This window comes from Anarhichas minor, unplaced genomic scaffold (assembly GCF_050575085.1).
Source record: "Anarhichas minor isolate MPS153535 unplaced genomic scaffold, ASM5057508v1 ptg000028l, whole genome shotgun sequence".
NCBI classification, from domain to species: domain Eukaryota; kingdom Metazoa; phylum Chordata; class Actinopteri; order Perciformes; family Anarhichadidae; genus Anarhichas; species Anarhichas minor.
The window spans coordinates 2,616,681-2,635,563 of NW_027466474.1; the positions used below are offsets into that span (position 1 = coordinate 2,616,681).

An 18,883-nucleotide genomic window follows, 5' to 3' on the forward strand; every position below is an offset into this window, starting at 1 on the left:
GACAATATAAAAAATAATAATCCATGCTAATGTAAATCAAGCGGACACAAAGTTAGTTTTTTTTTTAATTGAAAAACTTGTGTGAACGGAAAATGACCTTACTTTCTAGCAGTACGGTTACTTACAATGTATTTCAAGAATGTAAAAAGGTTAACCGCCAGTCAACACTAAAATAGTAAAGTTAGACCTTTCATGTACACTTGTGCTCATCGGTACCAGCAGTGGAGCCCGAGTCCGAGCCTTTATGTCTTATTTTCATCAATCTACATAGTAACTAGTATTTAAAGTAATCAAATAAAGTATAAAGGAGAAGAATACTCTTTATTCCAACAAAGACAAATGTTCTTGTTTTCTGCATGCATTTGTTCAAAGGAAACACAAGTGAGTTGTACAGCCAATGACAAAGGAACACTAATCGACTGTGAACTGGGAAACCCGCTCCAAAGAGACGCAGAAGTGAGTAGAACTGCTCAGTATCCTCCTCTTGAGTGTAGTAACATTTGCATGTACTGTATCACGGTAACCCTATTTCTTTCAGGTTACCTTTTACCTTTTATGTCCTACTTGCAACATCCGGCATCTCACTGAGTACAAAAGACGTCAACGTCACACTGCAACTTGAAACGCAAGTAGGTTAATCAGTTATTGATCAGTGGGCTTTAGATGATTATGAATCAACGTGTTGTGTTATTCCTGTGATGCAGGACGAGTATGCAGACTATACAACCAGTTGAGGCATTAGCCAAAGTGTTTTTTGAGCTGGAACTCCAAGTATATGGGTAGGTACTAGATTGATGTTTTCATGTTTTTTATTACCGTTTCCTCATTCAAACACAAATATAAATGACCCAGAGGTTTTTTGTATTTATGCTATTTTTACGTGGAGACTGCCATTTTTTTGTTGTAATAAAAAGTGTTTGTTTTTTTTAAAGAGCATTTCACAGTAAATTCAGACTTGAAAAGTAAATAAAATGCTTTGAATAATCAAAGGATAATAACATTGAAGTCCATTTTTTGTTTGACAGACTAGCCAGGCCCTCTCAAGTGTCACTTGGTGAAAGCTTGAGGAGTGAGAGCGCCATAACATCAGTGGATGAAATTGGAACTCCAGTTCAATATGAATTTAGGGTGAGCCACCATTTTTTGCTTACTGACTTTAAAATGCATTAAATTGCTTTTTGTCCACACAAACTTGTCAAAGGAAACTGTTCTAATATCTTATTTGTCTACCAGATAACAAATTTGGGCAGACCACTGAAATCTTTTGCCAATGCATCACTAAACATCCACTGGCCAAAGGAGAACTCTGCAGGAAAATGGCTCCTGTACTTGACTCAGATCAGCAGTAAAGGTGTACAGTCTGTCCCCTGCTCACCTGTGGATGAGGTGAATCCACTTCAAAAGGAAAGGTAATGAACACCTCCACCTTTTTCTGTTTGACTATTCAAAATACAAGCAACATCTGTAATAATAAACACTCAACCGGATGTTGTTTGATATCAAGGGTTGGCATGACTCCTCAAGGAAAAGACGTGAAGCTGAACATGAAGCTGAACATGAAGCTGAACATGAAGCGTTCTCTGATGGGTTCCCATTACTTCCAAAAAGAAGGAAATACAAAACTTTGGTAAGAAAGCATTATTATCATAAATGTTATTGAAGAAAGAATAGGCTGTAGGAAAATTTAGTTTGCTTCGATTGTCCCATGTGAGCCTCAGACGTGTTGTCCTCCCTTTCAGTCCTGCTCAGATGGACTGAAGTGTGTGCAGATACGCTGCCCTCTGCTGGGTTTGGACAGTGCTGCAGTGATGGTTCTGCATTCCCGCCTCTGGAACACCACTTTCACAGAGGTGTTTAATTTCTGTAAAAATGCCTTCCTCTCATGTCTGAAATGCATCATCTCTGACAGATAACAGTGATGACAATGCCTCAGTTTTGTTGCTTTAAGACCTTGTTTCCAAGAATTATTCAAACTGACTTTGTGGCTCTTTATTGCCAGCCTGTCCAACAACATTAATTGTTCATTGTGCCTCTCCCACACAGGATTACAGCTCTTTGAACTACCTGGACATTGTTGTGGATGCTAATCTCAGTTTGACAAACTCTCCAGAGAATATTGGACTTAAACCGGAGAAGCTTGGGACAAAGGTAACCAAAAGTGTTTTAAAATGGTTTGGTGTTGTTGGAAGACATCTCTACCGTTTGGGCTTAGATAAATGTTTAAATTCCCAGCGTACTTATGCAGTAACTACCATCACACTGATGTAACTAACAGGACAAACAGATGAAACACTAAAATGTATATATCCTCAGATAAAACTGACAGTGTTCCTCGAGAGAAAAGCTGAATATTTCACCAAAGTGGCCTGGTGGATAATCTTCCTGACTGTGATTGCATTGCTCCTGCTTTTGGCAGTCCTTGGCTTCTTGTTGTGGAAGGTAACAAATATAAAATGAATCTATAATATAGTTTTTGTTTTTTGAGAACTGTGGTAAACTATCTGTGGAAAATGAATTGCTAAAATAATACTGCATGTATCAAAGTAATAAAGATTGTTGTCTTTTCAAATTACCTGATTGTTTACTTAAGATTTTCTGATTTCTGCATCCATGTTAAAGATTTACAGTCTGCAAGCATAATATCACAAGGCATTGACTAAAAACAGTGAATGTTGTGTTGACCGTCTTATATTTCCTGTCCTTGTCAGCGTGGATGCATCAACTGCCTCGCTCAGAACAAGAAGCGCTCACACGATGGAGATCCGAACAAAGAGACCACTCACCTCAAAGGCTGAAAGGAAAACACAGGAGCCTCAACGGTATGAGACACATGCCATGAACACAAGCCGTTAAGAGTTTGATTAATGCTCAAATACTATTTACTGCTAGTGCAGAATTACATGATTTGTTTGGACATCTGTGATGCAGAACCTTTTGTTAAAATAAAATAACACTAAAACACATCAATATACTTTTCTTGAGTTATTTTTTAATGAAGCAAAAAATATCACTCGTTTGATACCAAAAAACTGTTACAACATGAAAAAAGTTGTGCTGTACTTTCACCATAAAGGACTGTGCGAGTTGTGGGGATGGATGAGAGGTTGTGCTAAAGAACAATTTACCAATTTACCTGAAATTCAATGGAAGCATTGGCAGCTAATCTGACTGCCGTCAAAAGCACATATGATTACAATACTGTTGCTTTTGAAATACTGTGTTTCACTTGTAGTTGTGCAACATAATACTGTTTGTGGTGAAGTCTTGTATAAGGTCCCTACTTACGTTGAAGGGTTTCGTTCCATTTAACTGAAAAACTCAATTAGATTGCTAGTGATTGAAAGTAAGAAGCAAATGTTTTTCACAAAATTCAAGAATGAAACTCTTCTCTTGCTTTTGTTTGTACAGGTGCAATAGCCCGTTTGACTAGAAGTGTGCTTATGTTACAACCAAGTGAATTTCACAATTCCTCATTCAACAGAAAAGTGTCCTTTTCGCAGCATCTATACATTCTTTTTATATTCTCCATCCACATCTCTGCTGTCTTTTTTTGAGATCGTATCAATTGACTTTTATCATCTTTAACTTAAATACACCCACTTACTTTCTTGCCAAGAGTTGGAGCTGGAGCTAGCAGCTGGTTAGCTTAGCTTAAAAACTGTAAAAAGGGGGAGACAGCTTGTTTAGCTCGGTTTAAAGGTAACGAAGCACCTCTAAAGTTTAGGAATTAACACTTATCTGGTTTAATTTGAGCAAAATATTATTTACAAAAAGTAAATTGTCCATTTTACATAGCATGACTATTTCTTAACTAAGACCAGTAACTTCCTGGAGTATCGGCTGGCTACTTGGCAACTGCTCTCAGCCAAGAAATAGTCCCATAACCCTTTTTACACTTTTATTTTAAAGATTATACAAACGTGACACAAAGTGTTCATTTGTGATCCCGGTGCTGGTAAGCAAAAAGAAAGAAACAGGCTAGCTGTTTCCCCGTTTCCAGTCTTTATGCTAAGCTAACCGTTTGCTGGCTACAGTTTTACTGTACAGACATGAATGGCAAAAAAGCAAATAAGCACATTTCCCAAAATGATAGAACGAATTATTTTAGTTCACTCTCCTCTCCGTCTACGGATGACCACTCATCACAAGTTTTGTTTTTTCCTTCTTGAATATTCTTTGATTTTATCTTCATCAAAACACATCCAGTATGAAAATTAAGAGCCATCGTCTCTCAGTTCTTGACAAAATTTGTCTTTCGTGAACATTCAATCCAATTTTGATTCATGAGCTCTCTTGCTGTTTTCATCATCTTTTGTTGCTTTTAGGAAAAATAAGTACAAAAGCCCCGAATTAAAAAACATCCCAACATCTTCTCAACATGACATCAGAACCTTGAAACCAAAACATACGACAAACAATTTAAAACCATCATACAAACACACATTCACACAGACTGCTCTCTAACTATCTCTGGTTAAGACTGAAAACACAAGTCTTTTGCCCCAATATTGTCCAATAATTAAGAGTTTTGTTGTGATTGGTTCAATAACAATATTTTTAAATGATTGGTTTACAAAAAGTATAAATAAACACTGCTTGATGTTTCCTTTTTTTAACCAGAGAAAGTTAAAGACAAATAGTTATTTTAAAACATAAAATAACTGAACCCTTGCCTTAAAAAAAACAATTAAGTATTATTTTACAAATAAATAAAAAACAATCAATATATTACATTAATTAACCCCTTGTCTACACAAGTAACAGCAATGTAGGTACATTCAAAAAAAGCCCCTTGTTTGGTTTCAAGAATCACACTAATTACGTTTTTTAATCTCCAAGCAAAAATACGAAGGTTTAATTAAGCGAGTAAATTAAATCTGATCACTTCCACAAGATGAAAAATGAAACTCCACCCGACTGAAATCAAGATCAGTTAAATTAATTAACTTAATTTCACGAGAATGGCAGCAAACAAACTCACTCAGATCAAATCAGCTGCTGACTGAAACTAAACGGTTGTTATCCGGCACGAATAACCTCCATCTCATAGAGCACCAGACCAAAGACCATGAGCTTCATCAGCCAAACATCCTGCCAATTCATTTGCTGTTGTACTTTTTGTTTCTCCTTCACCCCCAAAGACGATGCCCCAGCACTGCACACCATTCAGCATCAATACTCCAATAGGTCAAACAAATGCCACTGAAAAAATGGCGGTATCAAGTATTATTGTAGCCTGGTAATACCTCTTTTGTGGCTTGGGCAGTAGGAAAAATATTCACGTTAGCCTTTTTATTTTGTGCTGTAAACTGATTTTTAATTATTGCTAATTTGGCCTGGTTTTGTCTTTTGTCTGCTGGTGTAACCAAATGGAATGACTTTTTATTTCTCTTCATAATGTGCTTGAGACTCAGAGAACCTCATCCACCTCCAGGCTGTAATAACCAGCTATCTCCACATGGGGGCAACAGTGACTATGAAAGGCAATGACAACAAAGGAAACAGGGAGAAAGAGAGCTGGCTGGTTGCAGATCTGTCCCGTCCGTGACCGTTGTTTCTGTTCCACTTGGACCCGTTTCTTTCTCGGACTCGAGGCGGCTTTGCAGGGTCGGAAGCGGGGTTGCGAGGGGGTTTGTTGTTGGGCGGGGAATAAGGCCCATAGCCGGGCCAATCATCATTGTACCTTTCACCCTGATCTCCACCTCCTGAGCCACTGCCCTCCTCACCTGGAACAAGAAAAAAAGAGAATTATCACTGATTCGTGGAACAGAAATAAAACATTTCATAAAAATATAGAGAATAACTAATTGAAATGCTTCATTTAACACTCCCTTTGGTAAATACGAAAGTATTTATACTGACTGTCCATGAAGTCCATGTCCTGTCCACTCTGAGCGTGTCTCAGTTTGTTGGTCACCACCCTCAGCTCCATGATCAGCTGTCTGGTCCTCACATCCGGCCTGGAAATGTCGACATCTACCTCGGGGTTGTTGATCTGGCTGACCAGCCCGTCGCCCATAACATCCGGGAGGTACCTGTACACACACAGAGGCATTCATGTACAAAAACATCATGGACGCAAGCATAGAGCTTTTCAAATCAGTGCTAGGCAACTTCCCACAGTGTGGCTTCAAATAGCAGCAGGGAGGTTTAACTCAAACAAAATTGACGAGCATCAACATTGTGTATTTTTACAATAATCTTCAATGATTCGCTATATTCACCAGCAACTCACTCTGTCTCTCTTTTAATCTAAATGGGACCATAATTTACTAAATGAACATCATGCTGTATTGAAGCTAGCGATTTAAGACCAAAATCAAGTGAGAAGTGTAATGGGAAATATGTTGTAGTATCATGTGAAATTTTAAAGAATGTAAAACTGATTTGTGGAACACAAGCAGACACAGAACAGCAGTTTCTGCAGATGATTTTAATTAGTTTTGTATCCAGGTGTCTTGTTATCTTTTCCCACAAGGGTGAGAAGTGAAGAGACACTGTTTCTTTGTTGGTAAGACGGAGACACAGAGAGGCCTTGACTCCGGAGGTGGATGTCCGCAGAGACAAACGGCCTGTGTCAGAAATACTTTTACTCCCCTTTTGACGCATTATCTGAAGTTGTAAAGGCGTGAACCTTTGTATGCATAAATAATGTTGAATATTGCACTTCGTCGAAGAAGCATTCACGCAGTCTACTGAATACGTAGTTGCTGTGCTTTCTTCCCTCTTGCAAGAGAATAAACGGAAAAAGACAACTTTGAATCTTCTGATGACTTCATTATTGATTTGAGAACAAAAATTTTCCACCACAGAAGTAAGGTAATTTTCCCATTGACTTCTATACAATATGACTTATTTTTGCAACCAGAGGAGTCGCCCCTTGCTGGCTATTAGAAATAATGCAGGTTTATGGCACTTGTGCATTGGCTGCATAGGTTGTTGTCGCAATAGGGCCCATACTTTCTTGTAATACCACTTCTTCCTCGAGAGGCATCAGGCGATATAGTGCATCACTTTAGTGTCAACTCTGCCCTCAGTCCAGAGAACAAAGAAGTAGAGTTGCAACATCTTGTTTTTAAAAATTTGCATAAAACGAGATTGGAAGCATTTCAATTCCATCTCAACATGGCGATGCCTGATCCAGCGGCTCATAGCTAATGGTGTTAGCTATTAGCAGTAAAACTACCTGGTTCTACAGCATGTCAAAATCACCCATGACAGGCTGGACTCTCACCAGTTTTTATACAAAGCCAACAGATCCACAGAGAACGCCGTCTCCACTGCTCTCCACTCAGCACTCGCACATCTTGAAAATAACAACACCTACATCAGAATGTTTGTTGATTTCAGCTCAGCCTTCAACACAATGTCCCCCTTGAAACTGATCACTCTGTCTAATGGTTATTAGACACACAAACCGACCCCAGGCAGTCCAGACAGGCAACCACACCTCCTCCACTCTGGTGTTGAACACCGGAGCCCCCCAGGGCTGTGTGCTCAGCCCCTTCTGTTCACGACTGCTACCCGAAACGTGAAGAGAACTCTGTTGTGAAGTTTGCAGATGACACTACCTTCATCGGCCAGATTACAGTCAACAATGAGACTTCATACCAAGAGGAAATCAACAACCTTGTAGAGAGGTGATCGGAGAACAACTTACTGCTCAACGTCAGTAAAACCAAGGAGCTGGTTGTTAATTTTAGGAAGGGTAAAGACACACACTATTGTCTACATCAATAGAGCTGAGGTGTAACAAGTTACCAGTTTTAAATTCCTGGGAATCGGAATCACAAACAACCTGATATGGTCATCACACATCTCCAAACTAGTGAAGAAAGCTCATAAACTGCTCTATTTCTTAAGGAAATGTCAGGCAAAATTCCTGTGCATGGTTCTTGTTAACTTTTACAGAGGAGCAGTGGAAAGCATCCTGACTGCAAACATTACTAACTGGCATGGGGCGTGCACAATTAAACCGCCTAGAACTTCATTGGTAGCCTGCGAAAAGCTCGAAGTATTTTAAAAGATAAAACCCGTCACAGCCTGTTCACCCTGCTGCCATCTGACAAGAGATACAGAAGTATCACCAGACTTCAGAGCAGCTTTTTTCTTCTGGCTGTGAGACTCCTAAACTCATCCTCCACCCTCCACATATAATAACATTTCATTTTAATGAGCATTTTTTTGTTTTGTTTGTTTTTCTTATGTAGCAAAGTGGGACAACAAACTGCATTTCGATGTGCAACCCTATTGCACAATGACAATAAATGAACCTTGTAGACTTGTGACCTGTGGGGGAACCAGAGGGTGGATGCTACGCATCTGTGACAACGCAGTCGGTCTGGACGGCATTATCAGCTTTAACCGCTATATGAAAACAGTGCAAAGCAGCGGCTGTGAGTTAGCCACTAAACGTTAGTATATAATATATCTATTATATACTAATATATCTATATTTTTACTATATCTACAGAACAGGCACCATACAACTACATATTGGAATGCCCCAAATACATGTTTACCAATGTTATATTATAAAAACAACTGCTAATAATGAATTAATAAGACACCATTAATTCAACTATCCCACTTTAGCATTGAATAATTGCAATGTGCATGACATGTATCATTTTGGCCAAGATAATTATAGTAGTACAACACTATATACCAACACATTTTTTAGGCTGCAGTCACACTTTGTCATTAAAGCTGCTAAGGTGGGTTTACTTTGACATACAACTGCTGCATAATGCAGCTGAAACATCATAGACAAAAAAAATCATCCATTATGCAGATTTGTTTTTCCTCTCACAACACGCACACACGCCTGCACAGTGCCTCTACATCAGTCCAGATATATGGTGTTGGGCTTTCTCTTGTGTGCATAAAAGAAGGCAGACCCACGCAGAGAGCATATGGGTGACTGGTAGTGGCAAAACTAAATAAACTCAGTTCCATCTGTTCCATCCTTCCACCTCTGCACCGTCACTCAGTTGCCCTCCACCTCTACCCAACACCACCATCCCCTCTGATCCCTCTCACCTCCCACGGGTCTGCCCGTTCCAGCATCGGTCCTCATTAGTGACGTCGGAGGCCATCTTCTCATCGTTGCAGATGGTGTGTGGGAGGGACACCCAGAAGCCTCGCATGGGCCGCAGTCGCTCCTTTAGCTCGGTAACCTGCGCGGAGGCGGAAAGAAATCGGTTATGACTCAGACCTGCTTTTAAAGTATCCTTGTTTGGTATGGCTGGCTGGAGGAAGCATATTGAAGCTTCAGTGCTGACGTTGGCCACAGTCAAAAACTGACATGACCCTTCTTCTGGGTCAGTTCTTAAACCACATGTCTTTTATGTAAAAAGAAAAATAGATATGAATGCCTACCATCCACCTTCTCCCTCCTCTGCTCTTGGTGTCAATTCATTTATTTTCTTGGTCTTCTATCTTTCAATACCACTCTGTGGTCACAGGAGTCCTGTCTGGGTTCTGACTGCTGCACTTTGTATTATTAGTTTCCTGTACAAGCCTAGACTTATTACTGTTGCTCATCCTCTATTTGCTTTTTGTATAGATATGTCTATGTCTGAATCCTGACTCATGCACAGTGCAAACATTTGACATTCTTTATTGGTTTCAAAATCAAAATCACACTCAACCCAAGAATATGACCCTTCACAAAACAACATTTTTGAGTACTCAAAGCTTAACTTATCTTTTGTTTTCATACAAACAATAGGGCAAATTACTGTGTGTAATGTAGAAAGAGTTGCTCGTAGAGATGAACCCACGGATAGTTATCACCCGACAGCAGTTTACTACAGCTTTATGGAGAGTTTTACCATATTCCAGCTCATCGTTTTGTTTTTTCTATTTCCCAACTTAAATGTTTTGGTTCACTCTCACAACTCTTATATTTAACTTCTTGAACTATTTCAAAATATGAATGGATGTGTAGCTACGTCACCCCGTTTACACAGGCTATGTTTCTTCTTTACCAGTCGGTCCAGGTTGGTGCCTGCAGCAGTGGTGGGTTTCTCCTCAGGGCTGTAGGTGCGGAAAGGCCTCCTGTTGCCCCCTGACTCTTTGGGTGAACGTTTGGACCGTCCTGGTGCTGGCCTGGGGCTTCCACAACCCTGGAACACCTGGGGTAAACAACAACAAAGCCAAACTAGTGTAAATAGCTGTGCAACGATAGTTTCTATAATTTCAATATACCATAACTTTCATGATAGTTTTTCCACTACTGTGATACTTGCAGGATATGTCCACCCCTGAATATTCTTGCACAGATATTCTTTCATCTCCAGAACACAGTTTGTGATAAAATGTTGTAACTTAACTTTATTATTACACTCACTCTACTTTAAACTGCCTCGTAAACAATAATTTGGGGGTCAAGCAGCCTTCCATGTACAACCGCAATGTCTCCGATTCATTCCCCGACCCCCTTTCTTTCTTAATTTCCTGTCATGGCTTTACAGTCAAAATCTCTAAGAAAGGTATAAACATAATACATATTACCATTTCTCTTAATGGCCTTTAGCAACACCCCAAGAACGGGTCTACAAAGAAGTCGCTCTTTTTGTGGGTGAAAGCATTTTAAGTGTGCTCTCTCTGACACCACCAAACAGCAAAAACAGCCCAAAAATGCAATGTTCTGGGCTGTTGTTAACTGACCTGAATGTTAGTGCTGGCAAATCATAACCTTGCAAAAAAAAGCAGCTTCTAAGTATGCACGAGTGTTGTAACTGAACTGGAAACTTGCAATATAAGATTGTTGAAACGGTGGTCCATAACCTCCACAATCACACTGTTAGTGAAAGGCAGCAAACACACAAAGCTGAGCTGAAAAGGAAAGAGCTCCCTGTTCCTTAAAGGGCTGCCACCACATACCAGGAGCTTTCCTGTTTCTAACGAGATGTGGGTGTCTCTCTGGTGGATTAGCTGCTGGGACGTCTGCCATGTTTTAATCATACTGTGAGGCTGTCATGCTCTCTGTGTATAATTCTTGTCATTTTCTTGCTTTGCATGCTGTCTCATTAAGATTAGAATTAAACAACAATCAGGATTATAGTTTTGATTTGTAAGAAGGCTTTGTTAAAGACGGTAGATGATCTTTGTACACTCACAAAAGGTACAATGAGTACTAGAAGAATAGCTAGTCTGCAAATTCCTGGGAAAAAAATAAAGATGCATCAATGTTTATTTCCCCAGCATCTGATTGTGCCATCTTCCTTGCCTTAGTGGAGATGCTGACGCTGTTTTCCTGCATGTGCATGATGGCCTCTGACACTTTCACAGAGATGGAGTCGGCTGCAAGCTCCATGTTGAACGGCCCCTCCAACTTCTCTGAAACCTGGTACAGAGCATCTGAAACAGGACAGAGGGAAATACAGAAGGGTGATAACGTTTGCTATGACTACACTCTTCCAAGTTCTCATTGTCTGGTGTTGCACGCAGAGAAATAACTGTTGGTGACAATGGTTTCCTGTGACTGGAATCTCTCACTGGCTAAGCAGCTAAAAAGATTTGATTGACATCTGTGTATGAGCTTACAGAACTGGAAGATTAGAAAGCAAGCGAACATCACATGAAGAAAAGTGTGAAGAATAATGGTTGGATAAAAAGGGTACATGAGGGTAAAATGGGTTTGGATGTAGTACACATGGATTGAGCGATGAAAGGTAAGAGGAAGCACTGCACATGAAAAGGAAAAAAAGGAAGGAACATATGGGTTTGATGAAAGGGGAAAGGAAACATAGGAAGACAGATCAATTGTGAAGGAGCAGAGAAGCATGAATGATTAATGAAGGAGGAATTCTTTAGGGGAAAAGGAAGTGAAAGGAAAATGAGGGCAATACAATTACTGTACTTTTAGGTATGCTCAATTTAATAATGATAATATTCAAAAAGGCTGTTAAATGTCATTTGGGCCATGAGATTTTTTTTCCTTAGGATCTATAAACCAAAGGCGTCTTTGGCTCTTTGTAATACGAGTGTGTCAATGTGTCATGCACCTGACCCTAACCCCACTTAACCAACAACAGCACTAGCACAACAACTAGGACGTATTGTTCACCTATACTCTCACCCACCAATGAAATTGTTCCATTCTGTGTCCAGGTCACCCTGATTGGCTAAGCAGCCTTTCATCACGTTAAGGCACAGGGAGTGGCAGGGCCGCAGGGAGGGCACGCCTCGACACAGTGGGCAGTACCACTGACGCATCAGGCCACGCACACACTCTGAATCTGCAGTCAACTGAAACACAAAGCAGTGGGTCGAAGAGGTAGGTCAAGAAGAATAATATTATTAAAAGGTTCTTCATACTCAGAGCATTAATATTTCAGCAAACAGCTATATAGTTGCAATGTAAAGATATAGACCATTTCACAGTTGAACACATAAACATCCCAAATGTGTCCCTGTTGCACTGTATGTGAATGACATAAACTTGCAGGAAGTAAACATGGACCCAAGCTGTTGCAGAGCAATGTGATTCCGTTGAAATGGTCTACAGTGGAGTAATGGCGTCCTGAGAAGAGAATGAAGTCGATTTACGTAGCCGGGGCAGATGCACGTGTCTGGAGGCAATCCCTCTGCTCTGAATATCATATTGAGAACCTGTAACTTTAAACGACTACAGTGTTGTAGTGCTCTGACCTTTAAAGCGTGAAAAACAAGCACTTTCTTAGTTTATTAACTGATTCTGTAATTTGTTGATACTAATAGGGACAAGACTGACAAATGTAGAGCTAAAATGATTTGTTGATTTATTAATAAACAAAATATTTATCAACAACCATTTTGATAATCAAATAATACATATTTTTTAACCAAAAATGCCAAATATTTCATGACTCCAACTTCTCAAATGTGAGGATTTTATGCTTTTCTTTGTCAAATATGATATTTGGATTGTTGGTCAGATACAACAAGCAGTCTGAATATATCACCTTGGGCATTTTTTTTTTTTTAAATGTACAGTCTTCTATTAACCACCTTTATAACTTAACACCAAAATAAGGTGAATCTACAGTCTTTTATGTTGCATGATTGTGAAGCTCACTCCAACTTTGTTTTGAGTTGTTTCATAGAAATAATGATACATATCATTATAAAGGCCCTCACTTTTAGATTTAGGCTATAAAGCATTCTATTCTATACATTCAAATCTTGCCGATGCAGTTTTAAAAGAGGAATAGACAACAGTTAAGAGACAACTCACCTTTGTTGCTTTGTTAACAATATCCCGACCAGTAGCCAAGCCCTGAGATAGAGCTCTGGCTGCAATGAAAGCCCTCGACACCTGAATTTAAACGGGAAGAGAGCACAACAATGTTAGTCAATTGATCATAATCAATCATAACTGTAAATTATGTTGTATCAAAGGCATCTTAGTGTCTTTCATCACAAGACACATACTTGTACACGCAGTCTGCGGGGCACTTCCCCAAAGGGCTGCAGTTGTTCGGCGTGTTTGCTGACACACTCCAGGTAGTCCTCACTAAACTGATACTGGGGATTAACCAGAGAGAAGACTCGCTCCACCAGTCTGGACCAGAAGTCTGAGAGAACCTCTGACAGACTGACACTGCCCCCTGTGGACACAAGAGCAACTGTCAGCATACAGTATCTGTAATCTGTCAACTCAAAAACAGTGTTCCTGTTGGGATTCATTAAAGAAAGAGCATGGTATTTAGAACCATATCCTTATACAGCGTGCTCCAATGATGCCCATATTACTAATATTATTATGTTAAAGGAATAGTTCACCCCAAGTGCCATGTCACCTGATGCTCGTAAACCCAGCAAACACACTGTGAGTTAGTCCCTAGTACTTTAGCATGCAGCGCCTCCTGCTCGACCGCTGTTCATACATATTTAAATGAGTATTGTTGGAGGGAGCCTGAGAGCTAAGATTTGTGTTGCCAACAACCGCTTCTCTGTAAAATAAATAACTTGGTTGAAGTTAATTTTGACAGTTTTGGAAAAGGCTGAGATATAGTTAACTATGGGGTCTAGCCACATTAAGTAGTCCCACCACCATTCCTGCAACTTTTGACTGACATAAGGGGGAACGAACTCTCTGTTTATCAGTATAAAATGATTGTACCTTGTGCACTACTCTTTTAGGTGAAAGCATGGGGTACACAGGATACTGTAATCAAATAAAGTACAAATATATTGGCACATTTTTTTAACCGACTATATAAAAGCGAAGAATTGACTTCCACAAAACAATATCTTTTGCACCATTAATATCTATATGGTCTATTAAACACAACCTTAGCACAATATGTTGTGTTCACTATTTTTTTCACGTCTTCCTTTAAATCCTTGTCAGTCTCTTTGTGCATTAATCAATTGGCGGACAGATTCTGAGAATGCAACTCTCCAATCTGTAGTCTACAATACAGCCTCAAATTAGCCATACATGTTGCTTGGCAGACAAAGACAGGTTCACTAAGCAGCAACAGCCTGCAGACAGACTCGCTAGTGAGTGGCTGCAATGCCAAAATAGAGCGATCCGGAACAGAAATAGAAACAGTCATCCGTGGGATTCCAATTCTCTCTCTATTTTTTTTTCTCCAATTCTTATCGGCATTTTAATTCTCCTCAAAAGACAATACTGCCTCTTTTCTGCTGCCCAGAGCGGCTGTGGATTTACCACAACAGGGATGTGGACTGATAAGACGACACTAGACTCCCACTGCAACAAGAATCATCACAGCTACTTTACCATACTTACCAACTTTAACCAGACCAACCAAACATAGTGTTTTTAAACACGTATGTGCAATGATTCATTCCTCATGGAGGTGATGGAGGCCCATATTGTCGCCTGAAATTTGGTTGTTGTCAAATCAGATGCTGATCTTTTGGCTAACAAAATCGTCCAGTAATTTAGGTTTACATTACTTTTTTGAAAGTTGAGAGTAAAGATGGACAGGAAACATGGGATGAGAGAAGAAAGGGGGCATGCAAATAAGGTAATCAGGTGTCAGTAAGGTACTGGTAGCGCTTTACAAGGACCATTAGACTATCTGAATACATAAGATTAAAGTGGGATGAATAAAGTGATGAAACTAACCAGAATAATATCTGCGCAGCTCCACAAACAGCTCCTGGAAGACGTGTGCATTCTGGGTGAAGAGACGGCCGTAGGTCTTGGTAAACATCTGGTTCATAGACTTCTCTGACAAGTCTATAAGCTCTCTGAAGAACTCTGCAGACAAACAGACAGGAAAAGCAGAGATTAGATATGAATTTGTCACCCATTTTATTCTCTTGTAGTATCTTAGATAGGTTTCTATGTACTGTACGTAGGCGCTCAGACACCCCCTCCGCTCCAACATTAACAGCTCATAGGGACAGTTACATCAGAACCTGCACGCTGGTAAATGAGTGTAACAACGTGTACTCTATTTAGGACTCATATGCAGTCTCCCACTCCTTCAGGATCTTTAAATGATTCATCACGTACATTATGTAAAAGGCTGAGGAGGGGGGCAAAAAAGGTGATAGCAGTCCACACCAGCTGGGAGGAGAAAGTGTTAATTCAGCTCTCTGCTATTGATGCTGCAAACCTGCAGCCATACATACAGAATTTGAGACAACGTGGGCTGAATTCTCTGAAATGCAGTCACTTAAGCTGTCTGGATAAGTTTCCCCACAGTGACCATTTGTTGAAAGGGACATTCCACCGATTTTATACATGAAGTTCAGTTTACTGGCCGTGGTGAGTCCGTGATTGTAAAATGTCGTCTGTCCCTCGAAGGTCTGACAAAATAACTCTGAGGATGTCATTGTGATGTCATTAGGTAACTCAGCTATGCTTGGTGACTACAGGTTTATAACAGAAAGTCTGAGTTACAAACTGGAGGTGTGCCGTTTTAAAAAGAGTTACATTTGTGACGCTATCGAGTTGCTTTATGGCAAAAGGAACTCCAGTGTTTCTGGAGTTTAACCAAAACTAGAGACTAAATGTCAGGATATCTCGACCTCTGCAGCCACAATTGTGACCATTATTTATATTATCTGTCTCTTGTGAGTCCCCCAATTTTATGAAAGTGCAATACAAAACTTGTTGGAGTACTTCTTGAAATTCAGCCTTTTTTGTGTGTTGATTAAACATAAATAAGAAGCATGTTAGGATCTCTGCAATATGCATGCATTGCAGTGTTTTTAGCTTCCAAAGTCAATTTTGAAACTCATAAATCCGACCATCTGAGAGGAACTGTGCAGTAGGAGATCATAAATACGTTTTTAATCAGCTGTCACTCATCAGCACTAACTCGGTAGATAAGGAGGGTGAGACAAGGAGAGGCCGTGTCCCTTTTTTTCCCCCTTAAAATGTACCCATTGTGGCTTCAAGAAGAAGGATTTTTTTTTCAATCAATTTCAACCCATTAAGCATAATCATAATAATGCATCCGTCTCTCACCATCAAACCTGCGGTGTCTCTGCGTGAAGGTAGTCAAAAGGAACTGGCTGTTCTCCTCGACGGCTTTGAGGAAGTCTCTCTCGCTCTGGAGGGCCAGCGTCTCCTCCATCTGACTGGAGCAGCAGGTGTAGTCCTGAGGACAGAGCCGCAGGTGCTCACCTGGAGGACAAAGTCAAACCAGGCCAGAAGAGAAAGAGGATAGGATCGATCATGCGTGTTTTTGTAACTTCTTTGGAGAAATCATTATTTTGGTTTAATCATAACATAATGTATAATTCTGTTTTTGTGGCTAAAAGGTGCTATACAAATACAGTTGTTATTAATACCTCAACAAAAACCAAGGCTTGTTCTCAATAACATCAGTAGGTCTTTTATCAGGTCAAAGCAGATGTTTTTAGTGAGAAAGTCCATTACTCCACTTATCAGTCTGTTCAGTTACTGTGGGGAAATCTTATCAAAGATAAGGGTGTGATAGAAAATTGTAATTTCCCGACATGAATTATTCAACTTCAATCTGTCTTTCTTTGTCAGCTCAGGTTGGGTCTTTGATATGTCAGAGGTAATGATATGCAAACGACAACCAGGGGAGGAAGAAAAAACACGGCACTGTGAATGGGGAAAAGGTTTGAATTCTTTGTTTCTATGATTTTACATCGAGCATGAATATTGCTGCTGTTAATACAGTCGAAACTCTCCAAACTCCACCCTCGCTGATGTTCCCCTCTGCCTCTTTTGTTCTCTCTGTGTGTCTCACTATTAGCCCTCTCTCATCCCTCTATTTCCATTTCTAAACTGCCTCTCTTCATCCTTCGCTCTCCCGGCCATCTGCTCCCCTGGCCCACGGGACAGTGAGCCAAGACTCAGGCAGTAATAGCCCAACGCACACACACACACACACACACGATCAATCAATCAATATTGCAGTTGTCTCAGTGACTCACACACAGAGCTAAATTGCCACAAAATAAATCCTCACACTTGAGATCTGCAATTTCACAAACATAAATTTCACTCCTAAATTGTGGGTAACACACACACACTTACACAGTCATTCTCTCGCTGATTTAAGCAAAGCTGAACCTCCAAGAAGTAGACTACATCTTCAGACACTCAAGTGCTCCAACATTTTTTCCCAGACTTGGTCAGACATCCACATTTAAACAAATGTCCACCTACTGACCCCTCTCCCCTTCTCTCTCTTCTCTCACACCAAAACTTCAAATTATCCAAAATCCAACCGTTTGTAATCCATGTGATGTTTTCATTTAACAGATAAGATTATCAACAGTGAACAGGGCCTATGGGTATATGCGGGGATTTAACAGTGGGCCAGTAGGCAAAGACTAATTAGGGGCGAGGTTCTTTGTTGCTCCGGTGTTGGCAATTTGCTCATCCCCTTAATCATCCTATTTAAACTGCACAGAGGGGAGGAGGGGGCGGGTGTAATTTGTTTTAAACCACCCTGTATAATTTCTCTTGAGGAAAACTCAACATGATATTCCTGCATTGTGTCTCTGGTGGTTATTAGTGAGTTTTGTGCTACCTTGTACTTTTAGGTATGACTTTTCTGTCGTCACTTGTAGTGTGTTTGTTATTTAAAGGGGTTTATAACAGGCTATTAATAATGTTGCCATAATAAATAATGTGTGGTGGTAAGCAGCGAGTTTATATTGACCTTAATGTGCATAATGGTATGTTATTACTGTTGAGACAAACTAGAGCATGCTGACCCACATACATTTCTGCTGAGACATGTATCTTAAATTATAGTATAAACTTGAATTAGGCACATGCTTCTTAACAGATGAAGATGGGACTCTTCTGCGTGAGTCCCCAAAAGATGTCTTAGTTGTGTAATTAATTTATCTCCACCCGCAGGCTAAAGATGAAGCGTCTTACCGGAGATTTGAGTCAGCGGAGCGGTGCCAGTGCTGTACCCCTTCTCTGCGTACACCTGCCGGGTGTCGGCGCAGCTCCTCCCCGCAGCAGCCACGGGGCTCCGGGTCCCCGACAGTGCACAGACCGCACAGAGCAGCACCAGCAGCGGGTACCTGCAGAAAGATAGCCGGGTATCCATCCTCACCTCGGAACTCAGAGAAAAAGCCGGGGAGAGGGCGGGTTTATATAAAACCAGAAGGGTGCGTGCAGCTCCTTTATAAATTAATGAATGGCCGGTTTAGATGCACCCAAAAGTAAAAAAATAATATCCCTCGTTTAAAAGACTCATAGTTTTCCCCAATAAGTGAACAGATAAATCCGGGCTGGTTTTTATATCACAAATATGTCTCCATCCACCGTGTCCAGTTAATTTGTCCTTCCTGGGAGATCCGCTGTTGTGCGTAAATGTAATGTGAATGTGAGTGGGGCACTCCCGTCCCTCAGCATCGTCCAACACACTGAGTCAAGCTCACATGAGTTGGCAGCATACTACCGGAAACG

The 18,883-nt window shown here is 40.4% G+C and overlaps 2 protein-coding genes across 2 annotated transcripts; one reads left to right on the forward strand and one right to left on the reverse strand.

Annotated features, from left to right (window-relative positions):
- Positions 1-1,184: 1,184 nt before the first annotated feature.
- LOC142962818 (integrin alpha-6-like) lies at positions 1,185-2,942 on the forward strand. The gene is made up of 6 exons (XM_076103469.1): positions 1,185-1,409; positions 1,505-1,627; positions 1,740-1,850; positions 2,044-2,148; positions 2,314-2,439; positions 2,709-2,942. The coding sequence occupies exons 3-6, from the start codon at positions 1,809-1,811 to the stop codon at positions 2,793-2,795; spliced, it is 360 nt and encodes a 119-aa protein (XP_075959584.1). The 5' UTR covers positions 1,185-1,409; positions 1,505-1,627; positions 1,740-1,808; the 3' UTR covers positions 2,796-2,942.
- Positions 2,943-5,448: 2,506 nt separating this feature from the next.
- On the reverse strand, positions 5,449-18,533 carry gpc2 (glypican 2). The gene is made up of 11 exons (XM_076103475.1): positions 18,344-18,533; positions 16,445-16,603; positions 15,092-15,226; positions 13,423-13,598; positions 13,226-13,306; positions 12,093-12,258; positions 11,237-11,367; positions 9,993-10,139; positions 9,043-9,179; positions 5,863-6,035; positions 5,449-5,726 (listed from the first exon to the last, which is right to left on the reverse strand). The coding sequence occupies exons 1-11, from the start codon at positions 18,519-18,521 to the stop codon at positions 5,449-5,451; spliced, it is 1,761 nt and encodes a 586-aa protein (XP_075959590.1). The 5' UTR covers positions 18,522-18,533.
- Positions 18,534-18,883: the final 350 nt, after the last annotated feature.

Excerpts from the sequence above, each read along its gene's own strand:
- gpc2 (XM_076103475.1), bottom strand. The coding sequence starts at position 18,521 with ATGGATACCCGGCTATCTTTCTGCAGGTACCCGCTGCTGGTGCTGCTC. Across the intron at positions 10,140-11,236 it reads GCGTCAGCATCTCCACTAAG|GTGTTCCAGGGTTGTGGAAG; the intron begins GCAAGGAAGATG and ends TGTTTACCCCAG. Across the intron at positions 6,036-9,042 it reads AACGGGCAGACCCGTGGGAG|GTACCTCCCGGATGTTATGG; the intron begins GTGAGAGGGATC and ends GTGTGTGTACAG.
- LOC142962818 (XM_076103469.1), top strand. The coding sequence starts at position 1,809 with ATGGTTCTGCATTCCCGCCTCTGGAACACCACTTTCACAGAG. Across the intron at positions 1,851-2,043 it reads GGAACACCACTTTCACAGAG|GATTACAGCTCTTTGAACTA; the intron begins GTGTTTAATTTC and ends TCTCCCACACAG. Across the intron at positions 2,149-2,313 it reads CGGAGAAGCTTGGGACAAAG|ATAAAACTGACAGTGTTCCT; the intron begins GTAACCAAAAGT and ends ATATATCCTCAG.